This window comes from Miscanthus floridulus, chromosome 18 (genome assembly GCF_019320115.1).
Source record: "Miscanthus floridulus cultivar M001 chromosome 18, ASM1932011v1, whole genome shotgun sequence".
Classification (NCBI taxonomy): Eukaryota; Viridiplantae; Streptophyta; class Magnoliopsida; order Poales; family Poaceae; genus Miscanthus; species Miscanthus floridulus.
The window spans coordinates 130063972-130087917 of NC_089597.1; the positions used below are offsets into that span (position 1 = coordinate 130063972).

At 45.1% G+C, this 23946-nt stretch overlaps 3 protein-coding genes across 5 annotated transcripts; 1 reads left to right on the top strand and 2 right to left on the bottom strand.

The window, feature by feature from the left end:
* Positions 1-718: 718 nt before the first annotated feature.
* LOC136521449 (uncharacterized) lies at positions 719-11025 on the bottom strand. Its single transcript, XM_066515188.1, has 4 exons — positions 10797-11025; positions 10601-10704; positions 10049-10303; positions 719-1134 (listed from the first exon to the last, which is right to left on the bottom strand). The coding sequence occupies exons 1-4, from the start codon at positions 10915-10917 to the stop codon at positions 979-981; spliced, it is 636 nt and encodes a 211-aa protein (XP_066371285.1). The 5' UTR covers positions 10918-11025; the 3' UTR covers positions 719-978.
* Positions 11026-13578: 2553 nt separating this feature from the next.
* Positions 13579-16560, bottom strand: LOC136520353 (uncharacterized). 3 transcript variants are annotated; one of them, XM_066513824.1, is made up of 5 exons: positions 16396-16560; positions 15915-16154; positions 15679-15822; positions 14893-15603; positions 13579-14206 (listed from the first exon to the last, which is right to left on the bottom strand). In XM_066513824.1, the coding sequence occupies exons 1-5, from the start codon at positions 16489-16491 to the stop codon at positions 13946-13948; spliced, it is 1452 nt and encodes a 483-aa protein (XP_066369921.1). In that variant the 5' UTR covers positions 16492-16560; the 3' UTR covers positions 13579-13945. The 3 variants fall into 3 exon arrangements, with proteins under 3 accessions (XP_066369921.1, XP_066369920.1, XP_066369922.1); XM_066513823.1 differs by having other exon boundaries at positions 15915-16166; XM_066513825.1 differs by having other exon boundaries at positions 13996-14196; positions 15915-16166.
* Positions 16561-16726: 166 nt separating this feature from the next.
* LOC136520354 (serine/arginine-rich splicing factor SR45a-like) lies at positions 16727-21581 on the top strand. The gene is made up of 7 exons (XM_066513826.1): positions 16727-16888; positions 17030-17049; positions 18942-19079; positions 19762-19864; positions 19938-20087; positions 20619-20664; positions 20948-21581. Exons 1-7 carry the CDS (start codon positions 16886-16888, stop codon positions 21328-21330), a joined length of 843 nt encoding a protein of 280 aa, XP_066369923.1. The 5' UTR covers positions 16727-16885; the 3' UTR covers positions 21331-21581.
* Positions 21582-23946: the final 2365 nt, after the last annotated feature.

Consider the following 23946-nt stretch of genomic DNA (forward strand, 5'->3'; position numbering starts at 1 on the left):
CTGGATAGATCAGTCATCGTTGCGTGCTCCCGGATCACTGCTCCCTCCAGCACATCTGCAAGTTATAATTGGATTATTAACTATGAGTTGGGGGGAACAAGGAACCCGTTTTTCAGGAAGTACTCGTATTAAGCAACGAACTACAGTTGTGTAGAATGTTGTGGCGACTTAAGAGAGATAAGCACAAATGTTTTTTTTTTTTTTTTGTTCTAAGAGGTTGGGTCCCGTGTTATAATTCCTCTAAAATTCCTCTAAGACAACTTTTCCTTTAGGAACTTCATGAATTGTAGTAGTCCAATCCCTTGTCCTAAAAGGCTCCCGTGGATTTTTTTTTTCTTATAGGAAATATAAATCCTATGAAATACCTCCATTTTTCATTTGTTTCAAAATGAGACCTCAACATGCAAAACTCCCACTTGAAACTCGCTCGTATTTCAACTCAAAATATGTTGTGCATTCACCAGAAAGAGAGGCATTGTTGGATATGTTGCTTAACAACGTCGTGCATTCTTCTCGTGGGCACCAGAAAGTCTTCCTTTTACTTGATTGTGAGCAATAATATTTTAATGGGTCAATTTCAGTTGAGTTCGAAGTTTTGAACCACAACCACCGCCCCAACACAAAGAATTTACCGTTCTGCACACACGATTGCTAGATTGCTATTCCAATTCAACACAAACAATAGAAAGGCCCCACTCAGTCCCCAGGATCACAAATCTACTCCAGAAAGGCAGAAACCACTTGAGATATATTCATATATCATGTTCACACACTATAGACTCCTAGAGCACCGAATGCATAAACTTCCTCGTCTATCCATTATTATCCACTACCTGTGTGCACTAAGTATAATTATATATACATCTGAATAGTCTTATGAGTTCATGAAGGTACATCTGCTTATTAAGTACAGCTATACGAGCAAATTAGAACAACATCGATCATTTTGTACTGAAACATGAGGGAGGCTTTGGACTTTTAGAGAGGAAAGATAGTGTCGCCATCCTCGTTTCTGTCAAGGTAGTTGAATGGAGCATCCCCTTCGTAGCGGAAGTCTGGACCAACGTAGCACTTCATCTCATGAAACAGGTTCAGGTTGTCAACCAACTTATGGAACACATTGCAACCGCAGCACTGCAACAGTAGACCAAAATTCAGCAAATGTGGATACATATGAAAGCAAACAGCTAGACAGAAAATGCAGCACCAGGAAAGGAAAACGAGAACATCCGAATGCGGAAAAGAACAACTTGTAGGTGTCACACATTGTTTGTAGCTAATTGTATGTAAAAAAAACTAGATTTGGAGTTCAGTGGATAGGAAAAAAAACTCAAGGCCAGAGCTGAGCACAAATCTAATAGGGAGCTATGATAATTCACAGTCCGGGAAAGTTTGAGCTTTACATCAAAAAAAGCAACATAGTAATACAGAGACTGCATAGCTAATAGCCATTTTGGGTTCGTAAAGCCAGAGCTGACCACAAACCTAATAGAGAACTATGATAATTCACAGTCCAGGAAAAATTGAGCTTTACATTAAAAGAAGCAATATAGCACTCCCTTCATTCCAAATTATAAGTCACAACAAAAATCTGAGAGTCAAAACATAAGTTTGACCAAAATTATAAAGAAAATTATAAAGATTTATGACACTAAATAGATATACAACAACAACAATAACAACAACAACAACAAAACATTTAAGTCCCAAACAAGTTGGGGTAGACTAGAGTTGAAACCCAACAGAAACCATCAAGGTTCAGGCACGGTTTTTTTTTTTTAACGCAATGGCAGGAGCTCTGCCTTTCAATTAAGAAAGAGAAAGAAAGTTTATGTACAATCAAAGACTAGCGAGATTAATGTTTCATCCCCACCTTCCCCCCATACACCTGTGAGCTAAACGTACTCAAGAGCTCTCTTCCTTTGGTGTATGTCTTCCTTTATCCTTGCTGCTACCTGCGTTCCCGTTTGTATCAAGTTGTCAAAGATTCTCCTATTTCTCTCCTTCCATATATTCCAGAATGTGTAGATAATTACCCCGTTGAGCCGCCTCCGCTCAGATCTTGGCACTTTCGCTGTCACTTCTTCCCACCATGACTTGATGTGGGTGGGGTTTACCTGGAGTTGCTGTTGCAGTTGAGTGAAGTTTTCCCATGATAAGATTTGATCCCAAACCGCCTTGGCAAAAGGGCAACAAAGGCATAAGTGGAGGCTTGTTTCTAAGGGCCCGTTGCACATGACACATTGCTGCTAGTGCGGCCACCCTCTCTTTTGTAGGTTACGAGCCGTTAGAATTTTATCTTACACTAAGATCCAGGCGAAGATCTTGCATCTGTTCTCCACATGCGCTCTCCAAATCAAATCCGTACAGAATGGGGGGAGCGAACCTCTGAATTGGATTTTGTATGCCGAGCGGGTGGAGAAATTCCCGTCATTTGTCCAACGCCAGGTGATGGTGTCCTGGACACCCTGCTGTAGGTGCACATCCTGCATTCGTATCCAGAGGGATACAAACTCCTCTATGTGGGTAGCCGAGGTGATTTTCCTCCCTAGTTTACGTATCCAATTGTTGTTCCGCATCTCTTTTTGCACTGTTTGGTTAGTCCTTGAGACTAGCCGAAACAAGTTCGGGGCTAGGTATTTAGGAGCTTGCCCATCGAGCCAACTGTGATGCCAAAACCTTGTCTTTGCACCATCTCCTAAAGATATATTGATTGAGGAGTTGAAGAGGGTGCGGTCATCATCAGAACATGGGAGCTCCGATCCGCTCCAAGTCTTGGACTCGTCCACCCAATCTTGCCAAAGCCATCGCAACCGGAGAGCTCGTCCAAATCTCTCCAGGTCAAGGACGCCTAAACCCCCAAGGTCTTTTGGTCTGGTAACTGTCTGCCAGTTTACTAGGCAGTGTCCGCCGTTTGCATTCTCCTCCCCTTTCCACAAAAACGATCTCCTGATTTTATCTATCTTCTTCTTAGCCCAAGCGGCGAGGGGAAACACTATCAGGTGGTAGGTTGGCATAGAGGAGAGTACAGAGGTTACAAGAGTGAGACGTCCCGCTCTGTTTAACCATCTTCCTTTCCATTTGGGTAGCCTGTGGGCAATCCGGTCTATGAGAGGTTGGACATGAATCCTTTGCAGTGATCTAATATGGAGTTGTAGCCCCAAATATTTGCATGGGAAGCCCCCTCTAGTACCGGTGAAAGGCGACAGTACTTGGTCTAGGTCGACGTTTCCACAACCAATCGGATGCACTGAGCTCTTTTGAAGATTAATATGGAGTCCCGAGAATGTGCCAAACGCCTGCAGGATGGTTTTGACAGCTTCTACATCGTCTTTTGCGGGGCTGAGGAAAATGGCGGCATCATCTGCATACAATGAGGTTCTCCATTTAGCCGCCGTGATTGGTAAGGGGGTGAGAATCCCTGTTGAGTTGCTAGGTCAAGCAGACGTTGAAGCGGGTCCATAGCTAGGATGAATAGCATCGGCGAAAGCGGATCTCCCTGGCGGACGTCTCTGGCATGGCTAAAGGTGGCCCCCTGTCGCCCATTCAGCATGGGTGTCGAGGAGGACATACGTAGGATGATAGAGATCCATTCCCGCCAACGCTGTCCGAAACCCAGAGCCTGCATCGCCTCAAGCAAGTATCCCCAGTGTACCGTGTCAAAGGCTTTGTGGATGTCTAGTTTCATGAACAAAGTCGGAATCTTCTGCTTGTGTAGTTTTTTTACCGCGCTCTGGACGTACAGAAAATTATCGTGGATGCTTCTCCTTTTTATAAATGCGCTCTGACAGTTTGAAACGAGGGAGTTGAGTCGGGGGGCAAGTCTGTCAGCTAACACTTTGGAGAAGATCTTTGCAATGCCATGGAGTAGGCTGATGGGTCTGAAGTCGCTAATTTTTGTTGCATCCGTTTTTTTGGGGAGAAGGATAATAGTAGCCGAATTTAGCCATTCGAAACCCTGGGCATTCAATGTGAATAAGCAGTTCATGGCTGCCATAACATCCTCTTTAATGATTTCCCAACATGCTTTGAAGAAGGCGCCCGTGAAGCCATCCGGTCCCGGCGCTTTATCGGAAGGCATGGCGTATACAATGTTTTTTATCTCATCTTGGGAGAAAGGCACCTCCAGGTCAGAAAGATCATGCTGGTTGTAACCTAGGGCTTGCCAGTTAATTGTGGAATCTCTCTGCGCCGCGGAGCCAATGTGATTTCTAAAATAATTGTGTATGACCTTTTCTTTATCTTGGTGGGCCACCGCGATTCCCCCATCCGTGTGTAGACAGTGTATGTAGTTCTTTCTCCGTCGAGCATTGGCTCTACTGTGGAAGAGTTTTGTGTTAGCATCTCCACATTGGATGTAAGTTAGCCTCGATCTTTGTTTGATTCTTGATTTTTCAATAGCAGCGAGCCCCGTGCTACGGGATTTGAGTCGGCGGCATAGGTGAAGTTCCATGGCCGTGAGCATCCTATGTTCTTGGGCTGCTTCTAGCTGCAATAATACTTCTTTCACAATGGCGAGCTGTATCCTTGTATCCCCAATCTTGTCTTTCTTCCAACGCTTGATTGCTTTTGCCACGCGCGCCATTTTGATATGCGAGCGTTTGATAGGAAGAGCCGAGGCGACCGGCCTATTCCAAGAATTTTGGACGATGTCTTGGAATCCTTCCATCTTAGTCCAGTAATTTTCAAAGCGGAAGGACGTGTTGTGCCGGTGGTCAAGCTCTCCCTATAGCAGCAGGGGTGTATGGTCCGACATTAGTGATGGGAGGCACGTGAATAGCTGTTTTCCAAGCACTCATATCTAAGGCTAAATCTTTGGGTATATTCCATCCTTTCAAGTCTCCTTTTATTACCTCTACCTAAGTCAACTTCGGTCTTCCTCTGCCTCTCTTCACGTTACTATCTTGGCTTAGGATTCCACTATGCACCGGTGCCTCTGGAAGTCTTCGTTGGACATGTCCAAACCATCTCAACCGGTGTTGGACAAGCTTTTCTTCAATTGGTGCTACCTCTAATCGATCACATATATCATCGTTCCGAACTCAATCCCTTCTTGTATGACCGCAAATACAGCGCAACATACGTATTTCCACGACACTTATCTAATGAACATGCCATTTTTTCGTAGGCCAACATTCTGCACCATACAACATAGCATGTCTAATTGTCGTTCTATAAAACTTGCCTTTTAGCTTCTGTGGTAACCTTTTGTCACATAGGACACCAGATGCTTGGCACCACTTCATCCACCCCACTTTTATTCTATGGCTAACATCTTCATCAATATCCCCGTCTATCTGTACCATTGATCCTAAATATCGAAAGATATCCTTCCTAGGCACTACTTGACCTTCAAAACTAATATCTTTCTCCTCCCGAGTAGTAGTGCCGAAGTCATATCTCATATACTCAGTTTTAGTTCTACTGAGTCTAAAACCTTTGGACTCCAAAGTCTCCCGCCATAACTCCAGTTTCTGATTCACTATTGTCCGGCTTTCATCAACTAGCACTACATCGGCCGCGAAAGACATACACCAAGGGATGTCCCCTTGTATGTCCCTTGTGACCTCATCCATCACTAAGGCAAACAGATAAGGGCTCAAAGCTGACCCTTAATGTAGTCTATCCTAATTAGAAAGCCATCCGTGTCTCCATCACTTGTTCGAACACTAGTCACATAATTATTGTACATGTCCTTAATGAGCCCGACGTACTTCGTTGGGACTTTATGTTTATCCAAAGCCTATCACATAACATTCCTTGGTATTTTATAATTAATAAAGAACCTAATGATATTTAGTTGGTATCATAAATGTTATTATCTTATCATCTAAATTTGGTCAAACTTGAGATGCTTTGACTCTTCAAGATTCTTAGAATGACTTATAATTTAGGATGGAGGGAGTAATACAAAGGCTGCATAGCTAATAGACATCTTCGGTTTGTATTGGGATGGACTAAAATTATTTAAGCAATTGACATGTCTGAAACTAAAAAAAAAGAACGCTACATATCTAGTCCAATATCTATATCTTTATTATATAACAGTATAACACGCATACAAAATGAAGTGATTCATGTCTCTAGGAAAACCAAGTTCTTCAAATTTGAATGGTACAACAACAACAATAAAGCATTTAAGTCCCAAACAAGTTGGGGTAGGCTAGAGTTGAAACCCAGCAGAAGCCATCAAGGTCCAGGCACGTGAATAGCTGCTTTCCAAGCAATCCTATCTAAGGCTAAGTCTTTAGGTATATTTCATCATTTCAAGTCTCCTTTTATTGCCTCTACCCAAGTCAACTTCGGTCTTTCTCTGCCTCTCTTCACGTTACTATCCTGTCTTAGGATTCCACTACGCACCGGTGCCTCTGGAGGTCTCCGTTGAACATGTCCAAACCATCTCAACCGGTGTTGGACAAGCTTTTCTTCAATTGGTGCTACCCCTAATCTATCACATATATCATCATTTCGAACTCGATCCTTTCTTGTATGACCGCAAATCCAACGCAACATACGCATTTCCGCGACACTTATCTGTTGAACATGTCGTCTTTTCGTAGGCCAACATTCTGCACCATACAACATAGCAAGTTTAATCGTCGTCCTATAAAACTTGCCTTTTAGCTTCTGTGGTACCCTTTTGTCACATAGGACACCAGATGCTTGGCGACACTTCATTCACCCTGCTTTTATTCTATGGCTAACATCTTCATCAATATCCCCGTCTCTCTGTAGCATTGATCCTAAATATCGAAAGGTATCCTTCCTAGGCACTACTTGACCTTCCAAACTAATATCTTTCTCCTTCCGAGTAATATTACCGAAGTCATATCTCATATACTCAGTTTTAGTTCTACTGAGTCTAAAACTTTTGGACTCCAAAGTCTCCTGCCATAACTCCAGTTTCTGATTTACTCCTGTCCGACTTTCATCAACTAGCACTACATCGTCTACGAAAAGCATACACCAAGGGATGTCACCTTGTATGTCCCTTGTGACCTCATCCATCACTGAGACAAATAGATAAGGGCTCAAAGCTGACCCTTGATGTAGTCCTATCCTAATCGGGAAGTCATCCGTGTCTCCATCACTTGTTCGAACACTAGTCACAACATTGTTGTACATGTCCTTAATGAGCCCGACGTACTTCGATGGGACTTTATGTTTGTCCAAAGCCCACCACTTAACATTCATTGGTATTTTATCATAAGCCTTCTCCAAGTCAATAAAAACCATGTATAGGTCCTTCTTCTCCCTATACCACTCCATAACTTGTCTGATTAAGAAAATAGCTTCCATGGTTGAGCTTCTGGGCATAAAACCAAATTGGTTCATAGAGACCGGCGTTATTGCTCTCAAGCGATGCTCGATAACTCTCTCCCATAGCTTCATAGTATGGCTCATCAACTTAATTCTCTGATAATTAGTACAACTTTGAATATTCCCTTTATTCTTGTAGATCGGTACCAATATACTTCTCCTCCACTCATCAGGCATCTTGTTCAATTGAAAAATATGGTTAAACAGCTTGGTTAGTCATACTATAGCTATGTCCCCAAGGCATTTCCACACCTCGATTGGGATACCATCCGGTCCCATCATCTTACCTCCTTTCATCCTTTTCAACGCCTCTCTGACCTCAGATTCTTGGATTCTCCGCACAAAACGCCTATTGGTGTAATCAAAAGAGTCATCCAACTGAAAGGTTGTGTTCGTATTCTCACTATTGAATAATTTATCAAAATACTCTTGCCATCAATGTCGGATCTCACCCTCCTTCACCAAGAGATGCTCCCTTTCATCCTTAATGCACTTAACTTGGTTGAAGTCCCTTGTCTTTCTCTCACGAACCCTAGCCATCCTATAAATGCCCCTCTCTTCTTCCTTCGTACTCAAATGTTGGTAAAGATTCTCGTACGCTCTACCCTTTGTCACACTTACAGCTCGCTTTGCAGTTTTCTTTGGCACCTTGTACTTCTTTATGTTGTCCACACTCCTGTCATGGTACAAGCGTCTATATCATTCTTTCTTCTCCTTAATAGCCCTTTGGACTTTCTCGTTCCATCACCAAGTATCTTTAGCCTGGTTTCCACTTCCTTTGGTTACTCCACACACCTCTGAGGCCACCTTTCAAATGTTGGTTGCCATCTTCTCCCACATGTTGTTTATGTCATCATCTTCCTTCCAAGAGCCATCTTTGATAACTATTTCCCTGAATACCTCTGATGTCTCCCCTTTCAGTTTCCACCACTTTGCTCTTTCAATCATAGCTTGTTTATCCCTACGGACACGCACCTGAAAACGAAAGTCTGTCACTAAAAGCTTATGTTGAGAAACAACCCACTCCCCTGGTATCACCTTGCAACCCAAGCATGCTCGTTTGTCCTTCCTTCTAGCGAGGACAAAGTCAATCTAGCTAGAGTATTGTCCGCTACTGAAGGTCACTAGATGAGATTCTCTCTTTCTAAAAAAAGTGTTGGCTATCATCAGGTCAAAAGCTACCGCGAAGTCCAGAACTTCCTCCCTCTCCTGATTCCTACTACCATACCCAAAACCTCCATGAACTGCCTCGAAACCTGCGCTTGTAGTACCTACATGCCTATTAAGATCTCCTATAAAAAGCTTCTCACTACTGGGTACAGCTCTAATCAGGCCATCTAAGTCTTCCCAGAACTGTCTCTTAGCACTCTCGTCGAGGCCTACTTAGGGGACATACGTACTAATTACGTTCAAGACCATATCACCAATGACAAGCTTGACTAAGATAATCCTATCTCCTTGCCTTCTCACTCCCACCACACTATTCTTGAGGCTCTTATCAATTAAAACTCCTACTCCATTTCTATTCGCGACTGTCCCTGTGTACCAAAGCTTGAAACCTGTATTGTCCACCTCCTTCGCCTTCTGACCCTTCCATTTAGTCTACGCATAATATATTTACACGCCTCATAGTCGCAGTATCAACTAATTCTCTTAACTTACCTGTAAGCGACCATACATTCTAACTACCTAAACGGATCCTAGTTGGTTCGACTAGCTTCCTTACCCTTCGCACCTGTCGACTCAGATGCGAAGACCCTTGCTCATTTTTCACTACACCCGGGCGCCGATGTAGCGCGCCACTAAAGATGCGACGACCCGATCCTTGCTCACTTGACACCGTGCCCAGATCGCGACACAGTGCGTCACGGGGATGACGACCCGGCCCTTGCTCATTTAACACCATACCCGGGTTCCGATATGGCGCGTCGCTAAGAGGGTTACGCCCCAACGGTTTTCTTTCGGGTTTCATCTCCATTAGAATGGCTAGATTTAACGTTGGCTCGCCACGCCTATCATAACCCTCCTCCTTTACCAGGGCTTGGGACCTGCTATGTTGACACCAATTTTGTGGAAGAACATATAACCCATGGTATAGTTATTGACTGTGTTAGTCATTCCTTTCAATATTCAGAAGAATTGCATCAAATTATTGCAACATGATGTCTCTTTTCTCATGATATCAAGGATCAACTATCAAGAGATTCACATCTCTAGGATAACCAAGTTCTTAAAATTTGAACTATACGGATGCTCAATTTTGTGGAAGAACATATAACCAATGGTAAAACTGTATTCATTATTGACGGTGTAGTCATTTCTTTCAATATTCAGAAGAATTGCATCAGATTATAGCAAAACATGACTCATGACGTCTCTTTTCTCATGATACTGAGCACCGACTGTCAAGTGATTCTCATCTTAGGATAACCAAGCTCTTCATATTTGAACTGCACTGCTGGCAGGCATTGAGGGAGAACATATAACCCATGGCAGTACTGTACTAATAATTCACTGAATTGGTCATTTCTTTCTAACATTTCAGAAGCCTACCTAAACTGTATGCTATAAAGTAATAACAAATTGACGATGCTGCAACTTAGAAAAACGAACACAGAAGCAGCAGTGGCACCTCAATACGCATAACTAAGGCAGGACATGAGGACAAGGATCAGCTTAACTTGGACTCCTATTAACACAATGGTTACACTAATCACATAGTTCATACCTGAACAAACACAGTTCCATCGGTGTAGGCATGAGGATTGATGGCCCTGGTCGTACGCTGCCCACACACGTTGCAGGTGAAGGCCACCCGCATACGCCGCCGCGGTGATTTGGTGAAGAGGGACCAAGGCAGCGTCGACACCTCCGGCCTGCCCGCCCCACCGGCCTTGCTCGCCGTCGGGGGGCCCTCCATCCCCGATCCCGTCGTCCAGCCGCTCCCCGTGGCAGCACTCACCACCAGTCCCATGGCTGCGTCCTGCCGATGATGTGACACAGGAGCCAGGTCAGCCAACATCAAAGCATCTATCAATCTTCAGCACGATCTGACCATTTGCTGGCGGCATGGGAGCGAATCGAAGCAAAAAGTTGAATGAGATCGCGCGAATCTGCGAGCACAAAGCAAGCCTAAACGCGCCCAATTCGATCCGAGTGCTACAAAAAGACCCCAATAGAAATGCAGGACGAGACGGCACGAAACCGAGCGAATCAGGGCGGGGTGCTGTCGGATTGCGCCAAGGCTGGGTGGGTGGTTACGGCGCCGCCGCGTCCGTACCTTGGAGAGCGGCGAGATGGAGAGGCCGTACGGTGCCAGGCTGGTGGGCTCGCGCCCGGGCCCCGAGCCGGACCCTTTGGCGGCCTCCTCGTCGTCGTCGTGACCTGCAGATGGTTCGTGATGCGTGAGGATTACACTACCAGAGAGCAGAGAGGTCCAAACGAGACGCTCAGGAAGGGGAGGGATGGACACGTACGCTTGGAGGCGGCGACGGGGAGGAAGGAGGCACGGCGCCGGCGGTGGAGCGGGGTAGAGGAGAAGGGGAGTGGGAGAGAGCGGGAGGTGGTGGCCATCGCGGCGGCCGCGACAGAGTCCATGGGCGGCGACGGCGAGAGAACGACGGCGAGGAGGAGGTGCAGCTGGCGTGAGATTTTTTTCCTCTTGGGCTGGAAGGGGAAGGCAGACAAATGAAATCGTTTTTTTTTTAAGGAGCGGGTGAGGATTAAGGCTGTCCGCACCGCTACCCGGTAAAACGGCCGGTAAGCTAGCGGTGACGTAGCGTGCGTCCGCACCGCGCGCTAGCGTAACGGCCGGGCCTGCCACCGCTACAGACAGCGTAGGCTAGGGAGACGCACTAAACACTGTAGCATACTGCAGCAGGAAAAGAGAGTTGGTGAGAGAGTGAAAAGGAGAGGGAGAGGAATAAAATATGAAATAGTGGGTATAGAGTATGGGATAGAGATAACACGGGTGTGGAAGAAATAAGTATAGAGTAGAGAATCTCGATGACTAAGATAAAATATTCTTTTTAAGAGATGAAAATAGAGGTGAACGAATGCGGATAGCCTAACGGAGGTGCTCAGTTGGTCGGTTTCACAAAATTTTCTTGGTCCGTTTTAGAAACTTTGTTTTGTGGAAATTTTATTATTTAGATTATTTATAAAAATATAACATGAAAAGTTAAATACCGAGTCCGCATACAACCGACTTAGCCCATCATCCACTTCAATCTCATTTTCCCTTGTAACCACATCTCAAACCCAACTCATTCGCTGTCGCTAGTAGACAAACTCGTAGTTTTGTCTTGGCAGTCCGTGGTGAAGCTAGGAATTAGATTTAGGGAAGGCAAATGTCAACAGGGGTTATTTAGGTCCCGTTCGCTTCGCTGAAAAAACAAACCGAACACTGTTCCGATTGATTTGTTGTAAGAGAAAAACATTGTTCCGGCTGAAAAAAACAAGCTAAAAAGTACGGATTATAAGAGAAGTGAATAGGGCCTTAATCTTTAATTATGTAGTAGATTAGCTAGATCATTAAGGGTTAGGGGAGGGCATAGGCACGAATTGAAGATTCCTGATCTTAGCCGCAGGCAGGCAATGAGCCCAATCTTCTTCTTCTCCGTTACTCCCTCTCTCGGATTAGTTCAAGCTCATGCCGAGCTAGGGTTGGGCTAGCACTATAGTTGGGTAAGGAGATAGCAAGGCTTAGAAGAAAGGTTGTGGGCAGCGACTAGCCTAATATAATGGTGGTGGCGTGCGGCGAGGGCGTTGTCGAGCGAGCAGCGGGATGATCGGTAGGGAGAGTCGACAACAAGGAAAACTTATGTGAAACATACGTTGTTGGTCTAGTCTTGACCTTGAGCCGATTCGCCAATTGTTGTTGCTGAAACGATCTGCTTGGGAGGTGATCACTGAAGTACTTTTTATGAGGAGGATATTTGTATCAAGAGGAAATGGTGGAATGTGAGAAACAAAATTAACAAGAGAGAGAGGGGGCTGTCGGGAGATGAAGTAGCAGTAGATGTAATGAAGCTGTTTGGCGAACAGTCCACACATGAGAAACAGCAGCTGACACGAAGGAAAGAGGGCACGCCTAGATGGAAAACTCCTCGACAAGGGCAGCTGAAAATTAACGCAGATGGCTCCTTCATCCCAGATGCTTTGCAAGGCAGCTGGGGCTTCATTGTTCTTGACCATGACGGTGAGGCGATCCTGGCAAGGGCTGGTCGCCTGGGCGCAGTCCCAGATGCTCTTACAGCCGAGGCGGCGGCATGCCAACAGGCTCTGCAGCGCAACAAATCATGACGTTTCTCGTATCCAAATGGAAGTAGACTCCTCCATTCTCAAACATGCTCTTCAGTCTCCTTCGATGGACTTGGCAGCGTGTGGGATGTTGATCATGGACACTCGTTTCTTGTTGTCATAGCACTTTTGTCATGTTTGCTTCGCTGATAAGCTATGGCTGAAAGCACTGTTGGCTGATTTGTTGTGAGAGAAAAATATTGTTCGTTGACTGAAAAAGTACGGTTTATAAGCCAATCGAACAGGACGCTTATTTGTAGTGATATCTTCGGTTCCTAGAGCTTTTAATGTTGTGGCACATGAGTTAGCCAAGTATGCTATGTGTGGGGACCCGAGCGAGCTCCACGTGTGGGCAAACCTCTCTCCAGAATTTATAAAGACTCTTTGTTGCTCGCAATTTGGCCGAGCCTGTGTTGCCAATAGTAAGGCCATAGAGCCGAAATTTGCTTCAAAAAAAAAAAAAAGAACATAGTAGACAGAGCAGGAATGGGAGGCGACAATGATGGGTGCATAGAGTAGAAGGGCCCAGGGCATGTCCAATAGTAAGAATCACTTGCTAGCTCTTACGTGCCACATATACTGAGGTTCCTTCGTATAAAGCTTTCTTTATTCCACTTCTTTCTGTCATACCATCTATAGACCCAGTTCTCACTATGTAAAGTATTTATTGATCTTTTGTACTACCTCCATCCAAAAAAATGCAATTTTGGATTTAGATTGGGTCAAACTTTCTTAAATTTGACTACAACAACAGAGCCTTTAAACCCCAAACAATTTGACTAAGTTTATAAAAAAAATTAACATTTAAAACTCCAAATATGTGTATAATAAAAAATATATTGCATGATTAATCTAATACTTGTTCAGTATCATAAATCTTAGTGCACGTTGTGCTGACTCCACTGCGTGCGCATACTGCGAGGAGCAATCCATGAAGAGCAAACAGTTTTTCATAAACTCTCTACTAACATATGAATGGTTGAATACTTGATGTTATTCAACATCATGATCCAGCTGCTCTGATGTCAGTCTCTAGTTGGAATAATTGCTTTCACAATACATTTACATCGCTATGCTAGACTATCTCAATCATGACGAAAGATATATACAGGTGAAATAGTACACAATGAAGAGGAACACCAAATAGTAACCTAGGAGGCATCGTAGATAAACTCTTGATAATCCTAGCTAAGCATGTTTTTCGTTTTTTTGTAAGCCTTGCTCCTCCCAAGATAACCTACAAAGCTACAACGACAACGACAACAGAATCAGCTGTTCTTGATCTAATAGCTGAATGCAATCTCCCTCACCTACCATATCATCATCAATCATCGCCCTCATCTCCAGCACTGTTTCCACCATCAAAATCTTCTTCTTCGGCACTGTTGTCACCATCGTCTTCTTCTTCGGCACTGTTATCTCCGTCATCATGTTCCTCTGACGATGTATCTTCATCCTCCTCAGATTCATGATCACCGTTTTCATATAAATGGATAGGATCCAAGTCTATCACATAACCAAAGCCGTCGTTGATAATAAAGCCATCAGAATCATAATCACTGGAGATCCAAATATCTTCATCGTCCTTCAAAATTTAAATTCCACATCAGGATTCTAAAATCACTCATATAGCAATAGCATTTTTTTTTTTTTGCAACTTTGTTCAAACTCAAAAGTAGGGCAGCAGAAACCGATATCTCTAACAGTGTCAGATAATAAGAACATGAATATGGTTTGGAGGATCATACGACTGTTATAATGCCAAAATAAAATAAGTTAACTTTGCATGGACAAAGAGATTAGATTCCACATCCTTTTTATTTTTCATTAAAACAATTGTCCATTTTAAAAGCTTAAACTATAATTTGATCCCTCTCTTTTAGTTTTACCTTATATATAATATGAACTGTGGTGTATCAAACTACTGAACATTTCTTTTGCATTAATCAACATTACATGGATTTTCATAATGTTAGAATCTGGTAGTTCAATAGCGACTTCAACAAGAAACCGTCATTCCTAACTCAAGTTACTTTCTAATGTGAAACTGATCCTCTGTGGTCCTTTTCCTTTATACAGATTACACTGGATGCTTCAGATTCACAATACAAATACCAAGCAAGCTAATTCATTATGCAACTGTTGCTATGTGAAGATTTTTCCATGCCTGTCCAATACATTAGGAGATTTATGGCAAGTTGTCCATACAAAGAACATAATAACCAACAAGGAAGGAGAAGGATAAGAGACTCAAGTACAACATGCACATACCTCGTGAGCTTCAGTGATGGAGAGGTTTTCACCTTCACCAGGTTCCCAAATCTTGATATCTTTATCAATGCCACTACTTGCTAGAACAATCCCACAAGGGTGCTGTTCGACACAGTTTACAATCCGCTTATCTCCACGCATCGCTCTGATCAGTTCTGCATCCTTCTTTCTCCAGATACATATATTGCCACAGTCTGACCCTGAGGTAACAAAATCACAGTTGGGCCCAAGGAAGTTGACCCCCTTCATGGTTTCTACGTTCTCGTGTCCCTTGAATGTCTTAGGTATAGGCAACTTATCACCAAAGGAAAAGGAAGGGTCAATCGCATCCTTCAGGAGTTGTTTATTGACCTCAACATTGTTGAAGTGTAAACCATGCTCTCTTGAGAAAAGGTAGATATCGTCATGACTATAGGACGCTAATAGCTCGCTGGTCTGTGAGTAGGCCAAACCAGTTATTTCTTCTTCAATTTGACCAATCAAATGTGGAGGGCAGAAGTGCTCAGTTGGGCGACTGGAACTAGAATTCCCATCCACAAAAATCTTGCGGGTATCATATATCCTTACATACTGATCTGATCCAGCAACTGCGAAACAACAGGGCTTCCTTGGGTCTAAGGCAATAGCATAGAGTGCGATGTTTTCAGCAGCGTAATAGTCCGGAGCCCTACATTTAAATAGTTCCATGGCATTTTCCCCCCTGAGATCAAACTGGGGCGAGAACAGAGTCAGCAGATGAAGAATCTGAGCAGCGATAGAAAGAAGCAAAGGAACTCAACAACATACAAGCCACACGGAGCTATCTTGGCAGCAGCAGTAGAACGTGTGAGGACTTGCTGGCTCAACAGCCAACCTGTGTACTGCAAACTCCAACTCAACGAGTTTGTCTGTAATCACTCGACCCCCTTCCTGTATCTGCGAATGGATCACCTGTTTCGAATCCATAAATGACAAACGCAGACCAGATCATTGAATTTGTTGTTGCAAGGGCAACACCATGTAAAACTGTAACATATGCATACCTCCCCATCAGCAGCGCATGAGACGATGCTCCGATCACCCGAGACAGGCATGAACAGCGCGTGGTAGACGTTGTTGCTGTGCCCGGTGTGGAACGACAAGGCCGGCGCCGCCTCCTGCCAGTCCCAGAGCACGAGGGTCCGGTCGTCGGACCCGGAGAGGAGCAGCCTCCCGTCGGCGCTGAAGCTTATCGTGTTGACACAGCCCCTGTGCTTCCGTAGCCGCATTTGGATGTTGAGAGACTGCACATACTCCTGCGCACAGCACAGGCAAACTAGTCACAAGCTGCCCCCTCATCCTCTCCCAAACTCCCCAAGCGCGTAGGCGTAGCTCGAAGCTCAATCGTCGAACGCACTAATTCCTCAGTCCTACGCCCTAATTTTTCTTCGAATTCACGGAACCATGGTTGGTATAAAGTAGTAAAAACGGAACCGTGAGATCCTCATCGGAGCACGAAATAAGAGACGAGGGAGACAGGAAAACCTTGGAGGCCATGACGGAGTTGGCGAAGCACTTGGGTGGGAGGCCGCCGACCTCGCGCTGCCACAGCTCCTCCATCCTCGTCCTCTCCGGCGGCATCTCCCCTCGCCGCCGCCGGTCACGAGGGTTCCCTTCCCTTCCCTTCCCTTCGTCGGCTCTTCCACAGCACCCACTCCACACTGGGAAACCGACAGATCTGAACCGTCCATCGCGTAGCGAACGGCTTCTTTCCTCACCCGCCCGCATCTGTCATAACTGGGCCGGGACGGAAAGGGTTGACCTCGAAGCCCACCAGCTGTTGCGGTCGCCCGACAAATACACAACGCGGAACAATTCGGAGCGGAGAGCGCAGTGCTGTGCACGCCACAACAGAAAGGGAGAGCCGAAGAGGGAAGGGGGGAGAAGCGAACGCGCAGCCAAACCCTAGCCCAGCGCGCGCTACCGCCGGGAGCTCCACGGCCCCCCGGCCCCGGCGCCGTCCCCGCTTCGCGACATGGTGATCCCCTCTTAATCCTCCTCCTCGTCGTCGCTGTTCCATTCGTGTTTGTGATTTATTTTTTCTTTTCGTCCGGTGATTCCGTTGATCCCCGCACTGACGCTTTGCTTTTCGGGTGATGCTCCCTCTATGTCTTCGCAGGCCGATTCCCCGCGCAGGAGGTAACTACGCTGGCCTCTCTGTTCGTATATGGGCACCGTAATCCTCGGTCGTTGGTCACTCCTGATCTGGCCCTAGTGGTGTTAACTTGCTGTGGGATTTCAGCTTAGTTCTGTGTATGCTGTTTGGTTTCATTGGGGTAATATGGGAAAACTGAGGATCCATAGAGGATATAATAGGATCTGCGGGAGGGAATGTCTGATTGTGATTTCTGTTGTTTTATTTGTCATGTTTTGAGTTAAATAATGAATCGTGAGGCTCGCTGTATCTTACTTCTTGTGCTTATGAGGGCAGTGGTAGCTGTATGTTTAGACGCCTTGTGCGTCTTAAGATCTCTAGTGGGAGCTCCTCGGTTATCAAATATGGATGAACCAGCTTGCCTGCATTAGTTTTTCTCTACTAAGTCCCTTTCTCCTAAAGGTCTTGGTGTAGCCTCCTAAACCCTCAATAACCGCAAGCAGTGATGTTTTTCATGATATTGTTTTTGAATCTGGCACAACTTGCTTACTATCTAGATTGCGCATGTTTGTAATTTGTGTCTTTAAATCAGGTTAGGTTTGTGTTTGAATCGGTTATGTGCATCTTTAGTGTAGCCTAATACGCCTTTAACCAGAAACAATGGTGTTTGTCTTGATTCTGGCATGACTTGCTTGCTATCCAAAGTGTGCATGGTCGGGCCTGTTCGGTTTCACAGTTGACACCAGGCAAACCTGCCTGGAGGGCAAAACATTCTCAGTCATTGCATTTTGGCTGCCTGGTGAGTGTTGCCTGGCTAGGGTTCAATCCAAACAACCCCTTGATAGTTTTGACCAATTGTTAATGCACTTAATAGCTTAACTGGTTAGAGTCAGGTTCTATGTCTTTTTGAGTCTTATATAGACATGTCTCATTGTATTTATGAGGTCAGGTTAATTTTGGAGAAATAATCCATGAACATACTTAAGTGCTAAGCTTCTCCTTGCATTCCTTTTGCTATGTTAATATAGTTCTACCTATTTGTCAGAAGTGCCCTCAAACAAGTGCTATTCATGTCAGGATTGAATTTACTAGCTCCTGAAGGTGTTAGTTTGTCATTCCACACAACTAGACTATTAGTTCTGGTGCTTTATCTTAGGTTACGTTTGTTTTGAGGAATAGCTTGGTCCTAGGATTTGTCTGGCCATCATCTGGTCAATCCATTGTTTTTTAGGCAATGATGCCATTCTTATGTTTCATTTTCGTATGAGGAATAGTCTTTGAAACTTGGTCCATTACTCAGTTGAGGACAACCCTTTTCCTTGAAAAAGGCTGCCTTCTATACATTGTAGTCACGCATTGCTTAGAGAAACTGAAGAAACATCAAATGGTTTGTTAACATTTGCTGTAAATCAGTGCTGGAAGGCACCTCTGGTTTTTGTGGAGAAAGTATCCTCTATGGTGTTGTTGCTGCCTTTATATTGAGAGATATCACTTAGAGTTAAATTTAGTCGATTCATTCGGATAATTCATGGCATATCTATGTTAGTGATGAATGATAAGGCAAGAAACATCTGTTCTAGAAACACTTTATGAAATTTGCATTTTGCATTCTTTTATATCTGTGCTCATGGTCCTAATTCCTGCTGCAACTTTGTGTTGGTTTTAAAAGTATCAGGTTGGCTACCAATTTTAATTATGACTATGATTTATATGTGGTACCTATCGTATTTCAGTGTTCCTCTGTAACAGTGTCGTATCAGTAGACATGGGATATCCTGTGAAGTTTGAAAACTGTGTAGATCAATAAAGTGATTTTGCATGCTTATTTAGATTTTCAACTGCACATTCTATTGCCATCTTTCACCGGAACAGTTTATCACAACTCTAAGCGTTGTTTAACGTTTAATGCATGCCTGTGGCAATTTCTTATTTGTAGGTACTCGAGGTCCCCTTCATACAGCAGGGGGCACCCAAAAGCGAGGTCAAGGTCACAATCTCCAGCTCGTTCTCAGTCTAGGTCACCTGTGCCTGATCCTAGATCTCAGGCGAGGTCAAGGTCTAGAAGCCATGAGAGGTTCTCAGTTTACTCCTTTCCTTCGTTTGCAAAGCTACTTGTGCTTTAAAATGTTTGCTAAACATGTGGTATAAATTGTTTGCTAGTGTGTTGCTTAAATTTGTATGATTTTCCCTTTATCACTAGAAAATTTGAATGCATATGGTAATTGTATTGCTGGAGTTAAGTGATATTCATGTTGTAATAGCATGTGTTGATGTCGGCTAAGAGTAAAAAAATCTGTTCTGCACCTATTATTATAGCTGTTCATTATATTTTCTTTTAAGTATTTAAACATGCCATCTTTGATATAGATTTGTTGTGATAGTTGAAAGTCATGCAATGTATTTGACTTGCAAACTACATATAGCGAGTATAAGGAATTTCGTTGCTTTGGTGAGAATGATTTGCAACAACCGATGTGTGACGGCCCAATGTAATATGGTAATAGTAGCTGAAATTGGAAAGGAAATTCACTGATAAAGAAGTAGGTAACAGATTTTGCTAATGGAATAATGTTTTAATAGTTTGGATGGCATGTACATTTGGTGTAGACTAGTAAAAGAGATACAGTAGGAGAAAAGAGAGGCGAAAACATTGTTTTTCACTCAATGAGACACCTAAAGATTTCATGCCATTTAGTTTTACATTTGCTTATACTTTATCTGCAGTGGCCACATTCTGATTTCTTTCCTGTTTGCAGGGAGGAGGATGCTGTTAACCGCGGAAATACTCTGTATGTGACTGGGCTCTCTTCCAGGGTGACTGAAAGGGATGTTAAAGATTATTTCTCTAAGCATGGAAGGGTTAGTGACTTCATACAGAGTTAAGCTTAATCTCTCTGAGAAGTATCTCATCATGACATTTTTTTTGGACTAGGTTGTTGGTTGCCATGTTGTTCTTGAACCCCATACACGTGTTTCCCGTGGATTTGCCTTTGTCACCATGGACACTGTTGAAGAAGCTGAGCGTTGCATCAAGTATCTTAATGATTCTGTAATGGAAGGTCGAAACATCACAGTTGAGAAGGTAATTGTGTTTACCTCCACCAGGGTTGTTGATGCTAAAGAAAGTGCAACCATATATGTGCAGAGTGTTGACCTGGAAGTTTTTTTGGTTATTATTCAGAAGATATTGTGCAAGCTATGTCCAGCAATCAAGATGCTGAGTTCACCAATTCCAACTTTAGCTCATATGGCTCGATCAGTGGACAGCCCAAAGGGTTACCATGCACCACAAGATTCACAACAACTTAACATAGCAATTTTTCAACTAAACCTGAGCATTCACCTTCAACTTCCACATCAACTAATCAACGGGCATTGCCAACTCGTTAGTCAAGCATGTGTGGTGCCATGTGCGATAGCAACTTTGGATGCCTGCTAGTTGAAGTTTGGGCTCTTCGTTACTTATTTCCTCCCTTGGTCCGTTATTGCAGGGCGTGTTTCCATTGATTGTAAGATGAACTTGTAATTACTTACATGATCCTGAATGATACTATTTTTAATCTTATTACCATTCCTTGTAACCTGCCTAAAGTTTCTCTTTCCGTTGTTTCAGTCACGCCGTGGTCGCCCAAGGACACCAACTCCTGGAAGCTATCTTGGTATGGAAGCAGCATTATTTGTTCTGTAGATACCAATTCATTTTATTTTACAACATCCTTTTGAATCCTCTCAGTATATTTCTGTCTGTTTCCCTTTTACTTTTGCCATGGCATGTCTTATCACTTATTGCTTGGTGACTCATCTGGAACCTTTTCTTTTGCTTTTACTGTATAAAAATATATCCTGTAGTACTCACTACTATGCAGTTATCCTACACTTTGACAGACCATTGGTATTACTCACTACTTATGCAGTTATCCTACACTTTGATACCATTGGCAGGCCATCGGTACGAGCGTAGAGAGCGCGGGAGATTCCGTAGAGGCTATGGTGGTGGACGAGATGAGTATTACGGCAATGGCGGTGGGTATGGCTACGGCAGGTCTCCGCCTCCCACGTACTCTTCCTACAGGGAGAGCCGAGACTATTATCCCTCCTACAGGGAGAGCCGGGACTATTATCCCTCCTACAGGGACAGCCGGGACTACTCTCCCCACAGGGACCCTCGAGACTACTACGAAAGCAGGGGCGGCGGCCGGGGCTACTCCCCGCCTCCTTATGGCGGTGGTAGATCAAGGAGGGAGCGATCGATTTCGCCGTATCGGATGCCAGAAAGGGGCTATGGTGGAGGCCGCCGAGCGGGCGGCGGTGGCTATGACAGGTAAAAAGTAGAGGTTTTCGCTGCTCCGGCGATTCGGTGGCGACCGACCGAACGGCAAGATGGATGTCCTCACGGCTGCTGCGATGGTGGTGTCTGGCCCTTGCAGCTCCCCCGTGATATGGTTAGACTGTTGTAGCTGTGTACTTGGGGGACTATTTTACTTCGTCGTGTGGATTTGGTGAAACTATTGTATGAGCACCTTTGTTTGTAGCCTGCAATGATTCCTTCTAAAGAATGACTGGGGACTTGGCTCCATTGTGCGGGCATCTGAGCTAGTAGTAGTGAGGTGTAACTGTTTGGGATCGTGGCCGCACAGTGGCTATCACTTGAGGCTGCCATAATTCGAATCCTTGAAAGGCGCGAAGGCCCGGTCCAGGAATATTCACAATGACAGGAGGCTGGTAAGTACCCCTACGTATGATGGTAAGTGTGGCAAGACGACGTGCGGTGAAGAGAGAATGGTGAATTGAACTGGTGGCATGGCATGATGAGACATAAGGGCTGCCGATGGATGCGCCGCTGCCGTTGCCCCCTGGCATGATTGTGTCTGGTGATCCATCCGTCCATTGTCCTGGCTTGGCTCGTGGGTGCATGTAAAGATGGATGCTGCTGGGAGCTGGCTGGGTCGCCATTTGGCCTGGTGGCTGGTGTCCTGGTGCGGGCGGAGGCTGGGACTGGGAGCGTGTCGATGTCGTGCCCCCCGACCGTGCCGCGGGGATTCTGGCCTGGGCGGATGGTGGCTGAAAGCTGATGGAGCCCGCCAGCCCGGCGCCCGTGTTGTGTTGGTGTTGCTTTGCTCCGTAGGTATCTCATCATTAAGTGACACCACTTTTTGGGGGTGAGAGCGAGCGATTGGATTTGAATTGATCGATGCAAAGGCAAGGCAAGGAAGGCTACCGTACTCTCTCTCTCTCAGCAGCAACAGCAGCTGCTGCTGCCAAAAATCTCTTGCTCCTTTTTCTGCGTACTAGTACTCCAGTCTAGTACTGGGGTGGTATAAAAGGTGGCGTGGGCTCGTGGCAGGGCAGATCGGGCGGGGCCGGGAAAGAAAGAAAGAAAGAAAAGAAAGCGAGGGCAGGGGTGAGTAGTGGCAAAGGCAAACAGATTCCGTTTTTTTTTAAAAGAAAGAAAAAAAACATGGAAGGATTCTCCATTGCTGACAGACTCTTGTGCCCGCGCTTTCTGTGACGCTTCCTTGTACCCAGCGTGCCATATGCTGCACCCCGAACGATCCGTGGCAAGGGCGCAACGCAAGACAGCAGCATGGTTGTGCCGTTCTGATTCTGATTGGATATTGGATTTGCTGCGTGACGGAAGTGGAACCAACCATCATTGCAATGCAGATGCTCTCTGATTGCACTGTACTAGTAGCTGTTGTGACTGTGCATGTGAGGCGGATGAATGATGGGTGCTTCATGCTTGGGATCGATCCAGCAGCTCCTTTGATCCAGGCAGGCAGGCAGGCTACAGCAGCAGCCCACCGAGTTTTCACGGGCGGCCTGGCCCCGGGGCCCGGGACGACGACCAGTCAGCCAGCCAGTCTACTACTCGTATCTAGCTAGCCCTGTGCCTGCCACGGCTACATGCATGCTCCATCGGAATTGGGACTTGGGACGACGATGCATGCATGGACAGAGAGAGAGAGAGAGAGTTGGACACCAACTGATCGAACCAGCCAGCCAACGACGCACGGTAGCTGTACGTTGTTCTATTATGTATAGTACGTAGTGTGTGCAAGCAGTTGGATCGCTCGCTCGCATACAGCAGATCCAGATGCAGGTGACGGATGACGACGCATCGGCGACAAGCTTCTTCTTTTTTTGGATTTGTACGACGCCTAGTACTGTAAGTGCGTGCTGAATAATGCATGCATGATGCATACGGAGTACAGTACATGCGCGTCCCTGACAGCAGAGCCCCCGCATAGTATTCCTATTATTACTGATGTGCGGCGTGCAGATCATAATGGTTTGCGTTCGATTATCGATCGCCTTCGATTATTATACGTATATATATATATCGTTTGCTGAGTGACTACTGAGGGCAGGGGAGTCCCTCGTGAATTTTTTGTATTTTGGTCTTTTTTTTTAAAACATTTTTTACAAATAACCCTCTCGCAAAATATTTTCTGGAAATAGACCAAACACTCGGCGTGTTAGGACACAACGCCGTGGTCTATGGCTCGGCACGGTGTTAGTTGACGCCGAGGTACCGCCACGTCAGCGCTGACTCCGGTCGTAGTATTTACCGTAGCACTAGGGCCCGCAGAGCTCGGCGTCGGCTTAGTTAACGCCGAACCACATACCTCGACGCGTCACGATTCAACGCCGAGGTCTGGGCACATAAGGCCGCGCCGCGGCCCCCTTCTTCCTTCCTCCTCCATTCTCTCCTTTCCTTGGTGCATTCTTTTGTGTCCCCTATGTTCCCACGAATCCTATACCCTAAATGCAGGTATAGGGAGGCCAGATCGAGGTTTTGGATGCTTCCCCAAGGTGGTCCTCCTTGACCTCTTTCATTTTATCCGGTTAGATTCGGTTGCATTTGTTGTTTTTGTTTTGGATAGTAGGCTTTGATTGGTTGGTTGATGTCATTTGAGGCAACTATGTCTTAATTGATTCTA